Source organism: Rhodamnia argentea, chromosome 2, assembly GCF_020921035.1.
Source record: "Rhodamnia argentea isolate NSW1041297 chromosome 2, ASM2092103v1, whole genome shotgun sequence".
NCBI lineage: Eukaryota > Viridiplantae > Streptophyta > Magnoliopsida > Myrtales > Myrtaceae > Rhodamnia > Rhodamnia argentea.
Genome location: NC_063151.1, coordinates 34,446,441 through 34,464,268, shown reverse-complemented (window position 1 = coordinate 34,464,268; position 17,828 = coordinate 34,446,441). Strand labels below are relative to the sequence as shown.

Genomic DNA, 17,828 nt, shown 5'->3' with positions numbered 1-17,828 from the left:
TACAAATGATTTAGTAGAGTGAAATCATAATTAGGCCTTACTAGCATTACCGATTTGACTTCTTTTGAGAGAGTTTTCTAGGATTTATCAGACTTTATGTTGAAGCGGCACGGACAGACACGAGAGTCAAAGGGTTTGACTCTCCAGGCAAGGCGACACTGTTCACCGCCGAAGCTTTTACTGTCTATCTGAGCTTCGTTTCTTGCCGAATCGAGAGAGAGAGAGAGCGCGCCATGTTTCTGCGACAAGCAGCTAGTTTTCTCCAACGAATTCGTCTTTATCCTTCCGCCTTGGCTCTTCCGATTCCAAGTACGATTCTCTCGTACTACTCTTGTGCGTGCGTGGGCGTGCGGGCGTGCGTGTTTTTGATTTTTCGTTGCTTCAAGCATTGTCAGTTTGAAAATATTTGGTGTCTGCCAGAAAAAGCTTATTCCTTTATTGTCCGGCGTGTGAATGGTTTTGATGAACGACGGTCTCTAGAGGCTGTGATTCCCTGCAAAAGCTTCAGTTTGGAGGAATTAAGCAGCTTTTGGCAGAATGCTGCTCGTGTTGATTACAGCGGTGTCTCAAATCTTTTCGCGGTTGCATTATATGTGTTGCTTAGTTAGGCTCAGTTCTTCTGACTATATTGTGAACTGCCGTCACAAAGCATTGTTTGACACATACGTGGCATTTCATAAAGTTTTTGCTTGGTGCACGAGTGAGGTGTGAAACAAAGAAGAATCCTGCATTGGGTGGCGTGAGTACAGTGAAGCAATTGATAATACTTAGTTGACCCATAATTTGATGGTGTAAGTTTATGTACTATATATCTAGTCCTATGTTGTTAATTGTACCAGTGGTTGGTTCTTTTGTCTCCTTATTATTACGAAGAAATCGTGTATCTCGTCTTTCGATTCCCTAACAGCCTTCTAAAGAATGTGGTAGGCCCCACAAGGGTTCGCATGTGTTTCGATCGGGTGGCGATGCATGGATAAAGGATAATGAGGAGTTCTCTTGGTGGGTTGTTGTGGCTGCTCAAGCTGGTAACTTTTCTTGGGATCTTTTTACAACTCAGCTATGATTCTAAATGATTACTTAGTCAGATCCTGCGTTCCTGTTTTTCTTAGCCACTAGCCATTCTTTTGAATTCCTTTTTACGACTTGCATAGTCATGTACCAAACAATTCGCAAGCTTCCTGTTTGCTGTTGAGTCCTGATAACTGTTTGCGACTGAGGGCCATGTATCTGTTATGCTTGTTTAAGTTGGACAAAGACTGAAGCTTCATCATTGAACTGGTGCATTTACATTTAGTGTAGTATGTTCGTGTCTTGTTGCAGATACTCTGTGAAATTGGCAGATTTACTCTCTAGAAACCCTGTTTCAAACTTTCCAATACTTCAAGGGATGAAACATTAGACGTCCTATCTAGGAAGAGAATATAACAAAAGTCAATATTGCTTTTTGGTAGTCCCATTGTTGATCTTCCTCTGAGGTCATCCTCTGAGGACATCTATGCCCTTGAAAATGCACTTCTGTTGTGGTCATACAATACAACCTTTCATTATTTTAATTATTGTTCGCTTCCCTTGAGACTAGCTCTTAGCTTATGTTGTACAGTAGTAATGCCAACACGATATGCTTCAACTGTTTGTCCATTGTATTTATCTTGCATCTTTTATGTGATTGTCTCTACAAAATAGAATTGTTCCAGATCTATTTAATTCTTAGTAAGGCGAGTCTCACAGTGGACTTTTCCTTGTACTATGGTGAAAATCTTGGTTGAATCCCATATCTTCTCTTAACAATGTATATGCCTGATAAATGTGGAATGGTAAGTTATATGTTGTGATGGTGTTACTCTAATCAATTGTCTCCTGCATAATAATTGACGCAGCAATATTTCTTGGGACCAGATCAAATCCAGCTTTTGCAGATGGGGTGCCAATCGAGTCAATCTCTGAAAATAATGCAGAAGCTGCTGATATTGTTGGACTTCGCAGGATTGATGACGGTTCAGTTGTATCGAATATCCATACGACCAAGTGGAGAGTATTCACTGATAAAGGGAGAGATGCATTTCTTCAGGCAAGCTTCCTTGGTGATGTACTCTATTGTTCTGAATCTGGTATTTTCAGTGTTGTTTATCTTTTCCTTTTTTTTAACATGTTAGGGAAAACTGGAGGAAGCTGAAAGATTCTTCCTTTCTGCACTGCAAGAAGCTAAAGAAGGGTTTGGAGAGAGGGACCCTCATGTGGCATCCTCATGCAACAATCTCGTGGGTCAACTAATTAGATGCTTCCTTTGCCTATTTATATGCTTGCCTTGTTCCAAATCTCTAGAAAGTTGAATAAGAAATTGTGCTGAAGGAGCTTTCAATTATCAATGTCGATAACCATGTTTGTGTTTCATTTGTATTAACTGATGGAAAGAAGACGAATTAGATGGTATTTTTCGAATTTATTGGTGAAGTTTAAAGCTAGATTTGCCTGTGACATATCCCCTAACCATCATCTAAATCATTCACTCCATATTAACTATGTAAATGTTTATAAACAGGACTACATCTCTTCTATTTGGATACTAAAGGATTGAAGTTATATGGGTTTCCTAGGAACATTTATTTGATGATTTTGGAAAAATCCCTTAGTTCAGTGCCAAAAATGAATGTAATGTTGTTCCATTATGACTATTCCATCTCTCTTGGTGGGCATATCTGGGAATGATGGATTGAATGGGTTGAATGCAATTGTTATATTGCGTAATCAATGACAATCTATGTCACTTGTGAAACTGTGGCGCAGAATAATTATCTGTTTGGTTCCAATATTCTGTTCAGGCAGAGCTTTATAGGGTCATGAAGGCATTTGATAAAGCTGAGCCACTGTACTTGAAGGCAGTCCGTATTCTTGAAGAGTCATTTGGTCCTCAGGATATACGGTATAGCTTGATACTTACGTCAAATTTGCGGTAGATTGCTCACCATTATAACTTTTTTCTTGGCATCTTTGCACCATGATACTAAATATTATTGAAGTGACAGAATCATGCATAGGCTGATATGTACAAAATGCACGACACGTTGTCTTCCTCTGTTTGTTCGATATTTTTGCTCCCGCTAGATGCTTTGCTTTGATTGGGTGGTCTATTGAGTGGGTAGTCTGTTGTATGTAATATGAACTGATTTGCTCACTGGAACCTGTAACATGCAGAGTTGCAGTTGCCTTTCACAATCTTGGCCAGTTTTATCTTGCACAGCGTAAGTTAGAAGAAGCTCAAATCCACTATGAGGTAAATAAGATATTCAATAATGGTGGCATTAGATTCTTGGCTATTCTTCGACATGCGTATTGAATCTATGCCAGCATCTGATAGGGAGACCTCATAATGCGGCAATTTTATGGTGAGAAAGGAAATTTTCATTTTCATGACTAATTTACTCAGTAGCTTAGCGTAAGAAATGGAAAGGTTAACTGTGTGATGGGTCAGTTTTGGAAAATCCTTTTGCTTGGTTCTGATATGTCATTCTTATGAATAAGATTTTTGTCAGATTTTATGGGTCTGCTTCCATCAAAGGTAGGTCATTCTAAGGAGGGATGGCAAGAGAGAGGAGGAAGGGGGCGCTATGAGGGAGGGGAGGAACTAATTAGAACTTCTTGCCATATTGAGAGAGTAATGATTAGTGTGTCTCCATTCTGTTAGTGTGTTGAAAAATTCCATATAATGAAGGAGGTGATTTCATTATCTTTGTCTAAGATTTGTCACTGTCAGTCTGCTGCATCTTTTCTCCTCATCATTGAAACATTTTTGCTGCAACCGTCAACCAAAGTCTGGCTTTTACTAAATTGATTTAATAGTAGGTTTGTAAGAAGTTACATGCTCCTCTAATTTAATAGGTACTTACTTGAGCTGTTTATAAGTAATATTTTCAACACAAACACAAATTGTCTTCTTTTTCTCATTTTTCTAATTTATTGTGTTTTTGGTGTCTCCTGGGTCCTGCAATGATTACTTGGACAGAGAGCTCTGGAGGTATGATATGTGAGCCATACGTTTTAATGTTGTGTCCAAGCACTTGAAGGAGTCGTACATATAGTCTTGCATGGTTAATTGTCTCAACTCCCTAAATTGGATATCACTTTTTCTTGGAGTGAGAGAGCTACCACTTTTCCAACATTTGAGCTCTTCCAACATCACATGTTTCATCGTTGGTGGCTTGACCAGCTCAAGCTTATAACAGGCACCAAAAAAAAAAAAAAAAAAAATTCAATTTCACTCTTTGGAAATATTTGTTTGCAGTCTAAGCTCTTCCACAGCGGTCATGATAATGATATATGAAGTCATAACCAGAGTTTGCATAAACAGAGTTTCATTTCTTTAATATGTAGTGATGCAGATGAAGCAATTGCCGGTTAGGTGAAACTGTTAGCTCAGTGTTGTGTTGAAATGATTCAGATAAAAGGGAGAGTCTTGGGATATGGTCATCAAGAATATGCAGATACCATGTACCATCTGGGAATGGTAAACTCACAGTTTTCAATATTAGTACTATTCTTCAGCTTGTTAGATAATTTCTCTTCTTAAATTGCCCATGTCTGCAAAGTGTTGTTCTTGGTAGTTCTCAAGCACAAGTATACCACGTTAATATCCTGTTCTTTACTCCATTTGTGCATTAGCTGCATGACCTTAGTCTTTCAAAGTTGTATTTGGTGATGGTGTCCTTTCCCCCATCCATTTTCTAGCAGAAATTAATTCAAAGAGTTTTATTAATTGTTTTCCAATTTTTCAATAATTTCTTCTGCATACACATATTCATAAACTTGAAATTGCAAAGAGATTAACTTGTTGAAGCAGCAATAAACACCAATTTTGTGAGACACATGAAGCTTATGAGGCCACAAAGGATCCATGTTAAGATCTATGTAACTATACTTCTTTTGCACAAATTAACTTTAGACTTTTACCTCTGAACTCTAAATTTGTCAGCTATTTAAGTTCAGGTGCTTCATGGTTTCTTACTTTTTTTTTCTGGTCATTTACATTTATCTAATGTTGCTTGATGGTTCCAATTACAATGATGATGCATTTCTAGAACATGAAGACTCATCGACTTGTTTGAAGCATTCCGAAAGGAAGACTCTCTGTGCTATGTACCTATGATTATGTTATTATTTCCTATGAGCCAACATAATCTGGAAAGGGCCATGTGATTGAACTGCAGGTGCTATATCTACAAGGAAAAGAAAAGGAATCTGAGGCTCTTATCCTCCATTCGATCAGGATTTTGGAGGTATGTCGGAAAACATGCTGATTTTCTTTCTTCTGTTCTCCTCTCTGACTGGAATTATAACACATAGGAAGCTGGTCAAGGAGAATCTATGGTATGTTTGAAGAGATTGCGTCGTCTAGCTCAGGTGATACTTCGCATTCACTTATACTTGGTCTTTTGTTGACTAACAAACATGATTCACACCTCTTGTCAACGTGGAACCTCTGTTGTTGGGCTTTGCCATGAAAATCAGATGTTGGTCTTTGTTTGCTTCCCCAGTCTGAAATTTTTTGTGAGCTACAACTTATTGCAACTAACATTAATCTATGTAACATATTTGATGGGCAACTGTCTCTTTCAAGGAAGGTAGAGAAAGCATAGCCTAATGACATTACATCGATTGATATTCAAGAATGCTTCACCATTGAGGAGGGGGCTCCTATACCAGGAGGATGGCTATATTGATGGATATGGGAACTTCGGAGGAAATTTTTTGAGCATATGATCATTTAGATTTCCTAAATATTGATTTTTTCTGTCACTCCAACTTATTGACCATGAGATTGGCCCAGAAAACTTATTGATCATAGGCACGAACATGTCTGTTGTGACAGGTTCTAGCTAGTTAGATGACATGATCTTGTGATGTATATATTTCTTTCACAATAGCTGTGAGTATGTTAGAGATAGTTCTTTTCGCTATCACAAAAAGGGTGCATTTATCCCGAAAAGTAAAACCTAGCATGTTATGAAGGCAAGGACTAAATTTTTTGTCCAGTTATGAGTTGAGTGCCATCATCCAATCACAATTCACAAAACACTGTGAATCCTTCTGATATTTGATCTGCTTTTTGTCCTTTTCTGCTTTTGTCTAGGCAGCGTTCTCCTAACACCTTACAGTGTACCTTTATTTTGAATTTTTATTTATTGAATAAGAAGGTAGTTTGGATCTTTCATCTAATGAAACAAATCGTTGCCCTTTGCCTTGTTTAGATGTATTTAAAGTCCAGTTGTCTTGAGGATGCTGAGAATGTACAGAGAAAGATTCTTCATATGTTGGAGGTGTCCAAGGTTTGATTTTACTTGAAACTTTGGTCCTCGATTATGGTACATTAGAGTTGGCTATTCAATTTTCAGACGTTTTATTCTGGTTGTTGTACCTTTCAATTGTTCAATCAAGTCATTGAACTTTTGAATTGGCTTCAGTTGAGTGATATGAACATATAAGTACCTACCTACTTTTGGAAAGGACAAGAAAAATGAACATAAGTACCACATTTCGGATGGAAGTAATATATTTTTGGTGATATGTAAATATGTTTGTCCAGTTGCCAACATCTTTGCCAAAAAGAAAATAGTTGGCTTAGTCATGTGAATGTCTACTAGCTCCACAACCTGTGCATGCGCATGGACGAAGAAATTGAAGGAATTTATTTGTGCAAAAAGTGGAAATGAGTGTATATATTAAGTCTCATCAAAATACTTTTATAACATCAATTTAATTGAAGAATCGATTTAAATTAAAGGAAATGTACTTTCTCTATTAGACGTCCTCATCATAGATAATCTCAATATATCAACTCTTAGTGCAATCATCTTATTTTAGTTCTAGCATAAATTTAATTTGTTTCAAATGATTATTTTAGAGAATATATTACATTGGGGAAGTGCAATCATGGTTTTCATCTTAATTAATTTTCAATAGAAATATTTGACTTCCTTAGGTGCATTCCGCATTTCTTCTCTCTTTCTAGAATAGGTCATGTTATGGCTTCTATCATGGATATTTTTTAATTTTGGATTATATTTAAAACTTGACTTGAAACTGTTGCTTGATAATTTGTGTCATGTTATTTTTATTTTGGGTTTTTTTCTTGGTATAAGCTTTAAAAAAGTATATATGTGGTGTTGATTTTAAATTTTTGGAATTTTTGCTTGATCTAATAGAAACTGAAATTAAAATTCTTTCATTAATTTATTTGAAATTTGAAATGAAATTTGTCCTATTCATATTATTTTGGGCCAATGATAATTGGCAATGTGTTCATATACGGCAACCATAGGTAAAAATTTGCTTAAGCTTTCTCTTTACTGTACCTATAATGAGAAGGCTTAGTCATATACTGCTTTGGGTCATATACGGCACCGAAAGCCACCACGGTTCCCTCTATGTTGTTTGACATATTCCTTCACTGTCTAATTAATCTACAATGGGCTACAAGGGATGGCATTCTTTGGAGATTGTCTTGGCTGCTGAAGGACTTGCCCTGACTCTACAGACAGCTGGAAAGTTGAGGGAAGCACAAGAACTTCTTGAAAGGTGAGTATCATATTAATATTTGAAGATAACAATTCTTCATAATGTTTAATAAGTAAGTTCCGGAGATATTGTTCCTATAGGTGTCTGGAAGCAAGGAGGACTTTGCTGACAGAAAGCCACATACAGGTTTTACTATCATCAACTCTCCAAATTTTGACCCAGCATGATTTAGAATTCTTGATTCTTCTTGATACCTGGATGTCTTACTGTTGCCTTTTCTCTCCATATTATTTCCCAAAATGGAGAAATTTGTTGTCCATGGTTAGGCTATAAACCTTGCACTTCTACTTGTTTAATTTGTTTGAGGTGCCACAATTGAGTCACTTGATGGCTTTGCTGTACATACATGCAAAATTTTATTCAAGGAGGAACTCTGGTCAAACTTCCGATGTGCGATTGCTGGAAGTGGGCATGTCTGCTAGATCTTGTTGATGTGTTATAGAATGTCGCTTAGTAATCTTTTGTACCCATATGGGTGATTTTTGAATTTGTTGAAGATAATAATGTAGAAGTTGAAGTCTTGTCTTATGTCATTTGTCAAATCTCATTATTCGTTTGAATTATACTTGGTGTCCTACCTATGGCAATAGTTACACCACTTTGCATTGAACATGGACCATTATCTCCACTTTTTCCTGGGTCCAAATTTTAAGTTGGCCGCGTAACTATCCTGCAGGAAAAGGTGCTAAATCTTCATTTCTTTATATGTAAAATGTAGAAACTATTGGGGTGTTATTCATACTCCTCATCAACAGAAAGGCATGGGGGCAGTGCCCCCGAAAAGCCAGAGGGCTTTTGTTGCCCGTATTTTGTTGGTAGTTTGAGCCTATGAATAACTACTGATAGAAATAATCTCTTTCTTTTGTAATTGAGAGTTGTAATAGAGAGGTGGGAGGTGCTAATTATAGTGGAATCCTTTGTTGGATGTAGCCCTAGTTTGAGGGGTGAATCGGGATAAACATTGTGTCTCGATTTTTTCTTTCTCATCTTTACTCTCTATTGCGTTGTATTTGTGCGCCTAAGCCTAACAGAGACGCCAAATTGTTCCCAGAATGAGTTCATTGAGGGCTTGCATTTCATGTACTGAAAGAATAAGAATGGTGACAGGCCCTATAATTTATTCTCATCGAGTACTATTTTTTGAGATTGGAAGTGGAAAAAACATGCTGCTATTCGAATAGACAAACTATTTTATCTCCTTGGGCAGGTTGCAGCCAACATGCTTCGCTTGGCTAGGGTGGGAATGCTAATTTCCAATCAGTTAAGGAAGGGAAATCCATCAGAAGCAATTGTCGAGCTAGACAAGGCAAAAGGTTACCTAGACAACTCGATAAGGTCTTAAATTGCTTTATTATTTAAGTCTTCCCTATTAGCTTGAGCTTCAGCATTCTTATTCTCTCTCTCTCTCTCTCTCTCTCTCTCTCTCTCTCTCTCTCTCTCTCTCTCTCATACACATTGGTTAGAGCCATAAAAGTTATGGGGTCTTGAGTATTTAACTTGTACCTTCTGTTTTGTGTTGCAATGCCGAACAATTTACTAATACAATCATGAGTTGTCATTCTTTTATATTAGGTTGTAACTGTAAAATTGAAATCCAAAATTGAGTGAAAGAATTGTATTTTGTCTTTTATGTCCTACACAGGAATCATGTTCCTCCTACTGCAGAGGACAATAGATATTACATTGCAGTTGATGGGACTAAAGAGCTCGGAGGAATTTAACAAGATGGCACACTGAATGGCTCATGTACTTCTAATTCAATAGTCAATGATTGTCATACTCTGTCTACTTAGCCTTTTAGGGTCCTACGTGGTAATCTTTTACCAAACTCTCCTCTTTCTTAGATTCCCTGTGGCTAGGCCAGGAACTTTGATTTTGAAAGCTATAATGCAGCATTTGAAAGTCATATTATAGCTTTGCAGTTAGTTGGAGTGTCCTGTAATCTGATTTTCCTTAAATATTTACCTACATGAATTTTTATTCTTGAAGGTTGTTGGTGTATATTCCATCAATCTTCTATAGGTCACTTCCCTCTCCGTCCACCTTGTCAGGACACCTTTCTTCACCTTGATCATCAAATCTTTTCCTTCATGCAAGAGACCCTTTCTTTGGAGAGACTACATTACTTGGCTATGCAGTCACTCTGCTATGTAATGACTATATTTCCTTTCCACTTCATGATCACAATTTCACAAAAATTTATGGGACATTGGGAAGTTGGGTCACTTAGAAGGTGAAGATCATAAACGTTATTGAGATGTTTAGAATGGATTGAATTGGGATATATAAAAAACATACGGTTCTTTTTTTTTATTATGTTGATTAAATTCCACATTTGACAGGGTCAATTCTGTCTTGCTTCGATGTTTATGAATATTTTGATTTCGAATGACAGAATAGCGAGGGAAGTACTTAACAAATCAGTGAAGCAGAGAGGTAGATTGAGAAATGGAAATTCTGCAGAGAGTGGAAACAATGGACGCCTAGCAATGGTCATACTGGTAAGTTTTCATTATTTCATTCTCTAGATATGTTGACATTGAAGGAAAAGCTCGTGGTTAGGGAAGTCCACTAACTGTAACCTCCTCTGATTTCTTCATTTTGTCTTAGAAAACGAAACATGTGAAAGAACTTGTTGCGTTATTGTACCGTCAAATTGAAAGAAATCATTCAATTAATTGGGTCAAAGTACTCCTGGTTAAAACTTCAAAACTCCAATGTTGGCTTTTGTCAAGTGTGTAAAAGCAAAATCAATTCCATAATTTTGGATCCTTTAGGTTCATTGATTCTAATGATGTCGATTGCGCCATTTTTCTTTTTCATGGGTTTTTTCCAGCTGCAGTCGTTTGATTCATTAGGGCTCCTGGGCCTCACCAAGCGAGAATTGCTAGAGTCAAGGGTTAGTATTGCAAAATCAAGTTCTTATTTTACTTTTACTTTTCCAAATTACTAGCGCGATGCATCTTTACTTTGCATTAGGCAACATGGTGATTGTTGTGTTATTTCCTTCTAATAGCATGGTGTGGACTTTGGAGCATCAGGAATTCCAACATTCATTTGTTCTCGAATTGGGCTATTTGTTTGGAGTATCATGCACTCTTTTCCATTGATCAAAAAGAAAAAAACCAAGTTGATGAAGTGTCTGTCAATTTCAATATGCTTTGTCCTATCATGCTGTACAGGGTTATGAGCAATGTTAATTGCTAATTTATTGTCGCAATACAGCTTTTTAGGACCCTCCCACTCAATTTTTAAATCTTCTAGGATGATTTTCAGCCATAATAGCTTGCAGATTCCTTGGGCCATTGCTCGAAATTCTGATTCAGCACTTGATCTTGCAATTACATTCTCTTTTTTACTCCTCCAACTCACTAAATTTCCACCAAGAAATGTGCAATAACCAGATGTTGACCTTCTGTCAACCAAGGATCCTGCATAGTCAGCATCTGTATAAGCTTCTAGCACAAGTTTTTGATTTCTTTTGAGTAGAACTCCTTTTCCGGAATTTCCTTTCAAGTAATGTAGCACTCGATCGACAGCTTGTAAGTGTAATTCTCTTGGTCATGCATAAACTAACTAATCACACTCACTGAATAGGAAATATCGGGCCTAGTATGAGCCACATAGATGAGTTTCCCAACCAATCTTTGATACATCTCTATCTACAGCAGGTTCTTCCTTTGCCTCTCCAAGTTTTTTATTAGGCTCAATAGGTGAAGCCACTGGTTTTCAACCAAGTTTTCCAGTTTCTTTCAAGAGATCAGTTACATACTTCTGTTGTGAGATAAAAATTCCTTGTCTTGAGTAAGAAATTTCAATGCCAAGGAAGTATTTGAGTCTTCCCAGCTCCTTTATTTCAAACTCTTTAATCAAACAGCATTTTAGCTCATGTTTCTCCTTATCATCGTCACCTGTGACAATAATATCATCAATGTACTCTAGAAGTGCCGTTGCTCTCCTTGTTGCCGAATGCTTAATGAAGAGGGTATGATCGCCTTGGCTTTGTTTGTAGCCCGAAGATTTCATAACTCTGGAAAATCTCCCAAACCAGGTCCTAGGTGATTGCTTGAGCCCATATAGTGCTTTCCGTAATCTACATGCTTTGTTTGTTGTCCTTTCTCCTTCAAAGCCCAGTGGAATACTCATGTATATCTCCTCTTCTAGGTCTCCATGTAAGAATGCGTTTTTCTCATCATACTGTTGAAGTTGCCAAATAAAGTTGGCTGCCAGATAAAGTAAAATTCTCACAGTGTTCATCTTTGCCACCGGAGCAAATGTCTCCTGATAATCTACTCCACAGGTCTGAGTATAACCCTTTGCCACCGATCTTGCTTTATATCTCTCAAGAGAACCTTCATGTTGATATTTCAAGGTAAAAGCCCATTTGCAGCCCATAAGATTTTTTCCTTTCGGTTTTTCGACTATCTCCCAAGTCTTGCTTTTTTCTAGTGCATCCATTTCTTCTCTCATTGCATTCCTCCATTCTTCTTTAGACAATGCCTCAGATATAGTATTTGCAATAGCAATGGTGTTCAGACTCACAATTAAATTTCTATGAGATAGTAACAGGCGTTCAAGTGACACATAGTGAGATAGTGGATATAAGGGTCGCTTTGTGCACTCTCTTGTACCTTTTCTAATAGCAATGGGAAGGTGTGAGTCGTTTTCTGGCATATCAATTAATTGTTCATTTGACCCAAAAAAAAAAAAAATGATTGTTCATGCAAACAAGAGTTGGAACTTATCAGAAATTCATTTGCAAAGCTTGGATGGAAATCTTGAACCTGTGTTTGGTCAGGAACAGCTGCCTTTCTTGAGTACACCTGAGGAAATCTCATAGAGTCATAAATACGGGTAGATGCAAGAGTGGACGCTTGTTCTGGAATAGACTCGGACGTAGGGAGTGGGTCCGGGTTTGAAATAGTAGGAATTGATTCATTAGAAATTGATTGGTCAGGAGCTGATTGATCAAGGACCGGTTGATCAGAAGTGGCAGCTTGAATTGTAAAATTATCAGGAGGTAAGTCAAGATTAAGATATTCAAAGTTTTTATCTTTCACTAATGATTTCTCCCCCTAAAGATAAGACTGTTGAAAGTAAGGTTTGTTTTCTACAAATGTAACATCGGCTGATATGTAGGTCTTTCTAAAAGGAGGATGGTAACATTTATACCCTTTTTGTGTAGAGGAATAACAAGAAAGATGCACTTGATTGCTCTGGGATCTAGTTTCCCCCTTTGTTGATTATGAACATGTACAAATGAGGTGCATCCGAAGACTCTAGGTTTGAGATTATTTGTTGTCCTGAAATGACGATAAAAGCTGGAAAGAATTGCCATAGGAGATTTGAAATCTAATATTCTTGATGGCAGTTTATTAATCATGTATGTAGATGTAAGGACAGCTTCCCCCCAATATGACTTGGGGACATTCCCATGAAACAACAATGCTTGAGTAGTGTTAAGCAAATGACTGTTTTTCCTTTCAGTAGCCCCATTTTGTTGTGGTATGTTTACACAATATGACTCATGAATGATCCCTTTGTTTTGGAAATAGGTTGACAAGATCTGATTAAAGTAGTCTTGGGCATTATCTGACCTAAATCTCTTAATTTTGACTCCAAATTGGTTTTGAACCATGGAATGGAAATTGGGAACAATACTACTTACATCAGATTTGTGTTTGAGTAAGAATATCCATGTGACCCTAGTGCAATCATCGATTAGAGAAACAAACCATCGAGCCCCCGAGATTTTTGGAATTGTGGAGGATCCCCAAATGTCACTGTGAATCTAATCAAAAGGATGAGAACTTCTTTTGTTGTTAATAGGAAAAGATACACGAATGTGCTTAGCAAATTCACGAGTATCACCCTGAAATTCACTTATATCTAGCCCTTTAAACAATGAAGGAAACATGATGTTTAAGACACGGAAAGATGGATGACCAAAACGAAAATGATAAAGCCAAATGACATCTTTATTTGAAGTACTAAGAAATGACAAGGATGAATTATTCATGACTTTCTTCGAAACCCTCGGCGTCTCGAGATAATACAACCGTTTCTTTTCCTTAGCAAGTCCAATCTTCCTCTCCGAATCCTGTTCCTGAAAAACATAGTAGATAGGGTAAAAACTTGCATAACATTTGAGGTCTTTGGTGAGCTTTTGTATGGAGACAAGATTGGCCGATAGTTTTGGCACATGGAGGACACCTTTGAGAGTGAGAATGGGCGTAATATGGATATCAACAATTCCTACAACAGTGGCCAGGGAGCTGTTTGCGACTGCTATTTTTCTATTGCTTGGACATGGGGTATAGGTACTAAAAAAATGTGAAGTGTGAGTCATGTGATTCGTAGCACCTGAGTCTATTATCCAAGCTTCACTAGAAAGTGTTTCTGAGGCATTTAGACCAAAAGAGAATGGAGGCTTACTTGAGAGTGCCAAAGAACATGCACCATAGGGCTTTTCAAGAGGCCTTAAAAGGAGATAATTCTTCTCATTCGTCCTATAGTTTGCCCTCAAATTTTGTAGATCGCTGGTCATATGGTTGGTATTGGCCACCTCGGCTTGAATTTTTGTCTCAGACATGGACATTTCCAAGTAATGCAAAAAAAGGAAAAGTACTCGGAAAGGAAGATCACAACAATGATGGTTGCGATTAGATTGTTAAGCACAAAAACAAACCTAGCAATGAAGGCTCAAAAAACAAATCCACCAATGAAGGCTGTGATTGGAAGATTATTGCAACAATGAAGGCTGCACTGCAACACTATCCCAGAAAAACAAAAAAAAAAAACAAGCCGAAAGCTTTGATACCATGAATAATTTAGAGAAAAGAATTGTGATAATTCTCATTACTTCTTGTACCACTATTACAAAGCTATTTATAGGACTATGTTAAGTACAAGCTAAAGAGATAATCAGATCTGAAAAATACAGCTATTGTAATCCCACAAATTACGGGACCAATCCCACAAATTATGGGATACTAATAAATCATTTCGTAACTAATTAATTACAGCTATTCGTAATAATGAGGACAGCAAAATCAGGATAATTCAACACATGTACTTCTTTCATTAACTGTAATTTCTTTAAAAGTGGTTAAACTTCACAATGACGTTGAACTCAAGAAAATCAGATGCTCAAATTTGATATAGATAGCTTTTCAGTGATCTTACGTGGAATAGATATCCTGAATTCACTGCATTGTATCTGTTTTGGTTATCCTATTGAGGAACTTAGCAACGTTGTGATAGACAATCAAACTTCAGGAATAATAGTGAAATCTGGTGTGTGGTTGAAATTGAAGTTTAGTCTTCTTTCACTTAACAGTTATACTTTGCTTTACGTTCAAAGTAGAATGCTGCGTTACAATTGAACGCAGCATTCTATTGAAGTTTAGTCTTCTTTCACTTAACAGTTATACTTTGCTTTATCTTCCTATCATACTTTTCTTTAAATATATTGCCGCCTTCTTCCTTGCAAGTTTGCACCTCAATGGCCAGACTCTTACCTTTCTGAGACTGATAGCGTTTCACTGCATATGCCTATATTATGATTTTTGTACGGTACCTCTTCATTTATGCAAGTACTCTCTTGAGCTATTTCACTGCAGTTGACTTGTCTCATATGTTACTCTTTGACCAGGATGAGAACTCACATCTTGTTGAAGCCGAAGATGCCCTTTTACGATGCATGTCTTCTTTCAAAGAGGTTTATCGCTCTACTCTTAAGTGAACTAAGCCTAATCTACTTTTTTGTATGTTGCTTTGCTGGGTTTCGAAGATATACATCTTTGGCTTGGTGCTATGTGGTCACTGAGAATAAGGCTACCCTGTCCAGGGATGTGTGCTGATGTTAATTTTCGTACATATTTCCTTTTCTAATGCATAGCCTGACCGGAAAATTTCTAGGTGATTTGTCCTCATAGATTTAGAATTGGGAATGTTAGCAACTGTCAAGGTAATGGTACTGGTGAAGTGAATCTAACTCATATCCTCAGATTACAGCAATGGCATTTGGATTAGCAGTTAGTATGGGAGTAAATGCATAAGGGCAACAAAAAATTTCATAGAAAGTATGTTAAGTGGTGCTGAATGTTACTTGACCTCTGGCCACTAGCTCTTTCATTGTTGTGATTATTTAGACCTTTCCTTTTTCTTCCTGCAGTTAAACTGATAATCGGAGCATCCACTGTTGACCGATATCAAAGAAACACAGTATGTCCATAAGCAGAGAAAACCATCAAGATTTAAACTGAATAGGAGAGAAGATTACTCAAATGTGGGCTAGCTTGGCAATATTGTAGTTCAATAACATTAGCGATGCCACTGTTGGTTAAAAGTTCACGAGTAGGGGTAGCCTATTATGATCTTATAACTTTAGATTGACTCTGATAATTTCTCATTTTAGGTGAATCATTCTTAAAGCCAGCAAGTGAAGTTTTTTGTAACAAATCGGGTTTGTCTTATGTTCACATGCAGTTCGCTCATGAAAGGTCGGTGTCCGGTTTTGTTGAGATAAAGGTTGAGTATGTCTCATGTTTAAAGCATCTAGCAAGCTTGATCGAGGATATCACTCCGGAAGGGATGCAGCATTCTCAAGAAGTCACTATGCATGAGCTGAAACAAGAAATTAGTCGAGTTGAAAAGGAAATTTCTCAAATGAGGAGAAATAAGAAGTAAACTGGAGCTTCTTAATGCCGGATCTGGAGTTACTCTGTCGAATAATTAGGGAAAAACAGAACTTTCTTGTGCAGGTTCAATCAGTAAATGTATTCTACTAAATGCATCCGCTATTTTCACCGTCATTGTTTAGTTAGCTAATCTGCGATGCTGGTCTGTTCAACACTAATTTATTTTAGGGAAAGGGAAAGTAGCAAGATGGATCAACATCAAGATGGAACTCCACGGGGTTCCGATGTTGTTCTGGTTCTGATAAAGCAATGAATTGTTGATCATCACGACCAGTGAGCTTCCGTAAGATTACTGAAGACGTTGCAGGACAAAGTGGTAAACAGATAGGGATATCGTGGCATGCTGTCTTGATGATCCGCTCATATTTAGGCTAAAAGTTCATCGACATGCTGAGGTACATAGGTGGTTGGATTTCGTGTGCCTGCTATTTAGGTGGCTATTGGGAGGTTGTACGTCCTAGTTAAACGGAGGCAGCAAGGTTTTGTATCTAGTTGCTTGGCTTTTCATTTTCCACGTTGCAGAGAGTTTAGTTAGCTACTCATTTCATGGTTTCTCAGCGTCCGGACACTCTTCAAGTTGATGAGGGAGGGTTGAGTGCCAGCTTTTTGTCGTTTCGATCGGTTCCCAATTGTTTCATGCAGAATTGGACTGCTGCGATTGTCGTCCATCATAGGATGGTAATACAAGGTCTACAAGATTCTCAATGTGTCGATCCATTTCAGACATTGCCTGGTCTTATGTGTATTTGGACCATCTACTCTGCAGCTTGTGGAAACATCTGCGGTCCACAACAAATATCGATATTCGTTGTCGATTGCGAAAAGGAAGGCGACATCGACAATTGACGCACGTCGATCCCGTGCGACATATTTCCTAAAGTCCAGCCAAAGAGTTAAAAAAGTTTCCGTAGGCTTTCAATTCCCTGGTAAGGACAATTTCACAATGGTAGAACAATTCCCTGGCTATAAAGCGACAGGTCAGAAGAGTCCATTCGCTAGAGAACTTAATGCTTGTAGTCCCAACCCCATGCTTTCTCCACCTAACATCAACATTCAAAACTTCACCAATCGGCCATCCCTCGTGATCATTTCCATTGCCGACTAGTCAACAGCAATGGAAGAAACCGAAAATTGGCATCCTTAAAATCAACCCATCTGTGTCTTGCCCTCTTCCTTTTTTCTCTTCTTTATTTTCTCATTCAATTTATCTTTGCTCCATCGTTATTGGAAATTTTTTCATAAGTATAAAGGGTTAATACTACGAAAAACCTTAAATTGGTACATCTGTTACAAATGAAAGATTTCAAACCGGTACACTTGTGATTAATTTACCTTAAACTAATTTTTAAATCACCAAAGATCTCAAATTGGTACACCAGTGATTGAATTTATGCCACGAAAAACATCAAACAAGTGTACATGTGACAATTGGAGGGTAAAAACCTCAAATTAGTATATCTGCTAACCGTCACGTATAATCTAACTTAGCAATTTGATAGGAAAATTTAACAGAAATTAACATAGGGTAAATTTGAAAGTCAAACAATTAGTTTGGGA

At 37.5% G+C, this 17,828-nt stretch overlaps 1 protein-coding gene across 7 annotated transcripts; it reads left to right on the top strand.

Moving 5' to 3' along the window:
* The first annotated feature begins 112 nt into the window (after nt 1-112).
* On the top strand, nt 113-16,687 carry LOC115733034 (kinesin light chain 3). 7 transcript variants are annotated; one of them, XM_048274434.1, is made up of 19 exons: nt 113-309; nt 918-1,025; nt 1,878-2,068; nt 2,154-2,258; nt 2,820-2,920; nt 3,193-3,271; nt 4,001-4,012; nt 4,436-4,501; nt 5,202-5,270; nt 5,338-5,394; nt 6,243-6,320; nt 7,481-7,569; nt 7,650-7,695; nt 8,777-8,904; nt 9,965-10,070; nt 10,406-10,468; nt 15,224-15,289; nt 16,060-16,334; nt 16,440-16,687. In XM_048274434.1, the coding sequence occupies exons 1-18, from the start codon at nt 234-236 to the stop codon at nt 16,258-16,260; spliced, it is 1,641 nt and encodes a 546-aa protein (XP_048130391.1). In that variant the 5' UTR covers nt 113-233; the 3' UTR covers nt 16,261-16,334; nt 16,440-16,687. The 7 variants fall into 7 exon arrangements, with proteins under 7 accessions (XP_048130391.1, XP_048130390.1, XP_030519708.1 ...); XM_048274433.1 differs by having other exon boundaries at nt 114-309; nt 7,472-7,569; XM_030663848.2 differs by having other exon boundaries at nt 114-309; nt 7,472-7,569; nt 16,060-16,349.
* The last annotated feature ends 1,141 nt before the right edge of the window (nt 16,688-17,828 follow it).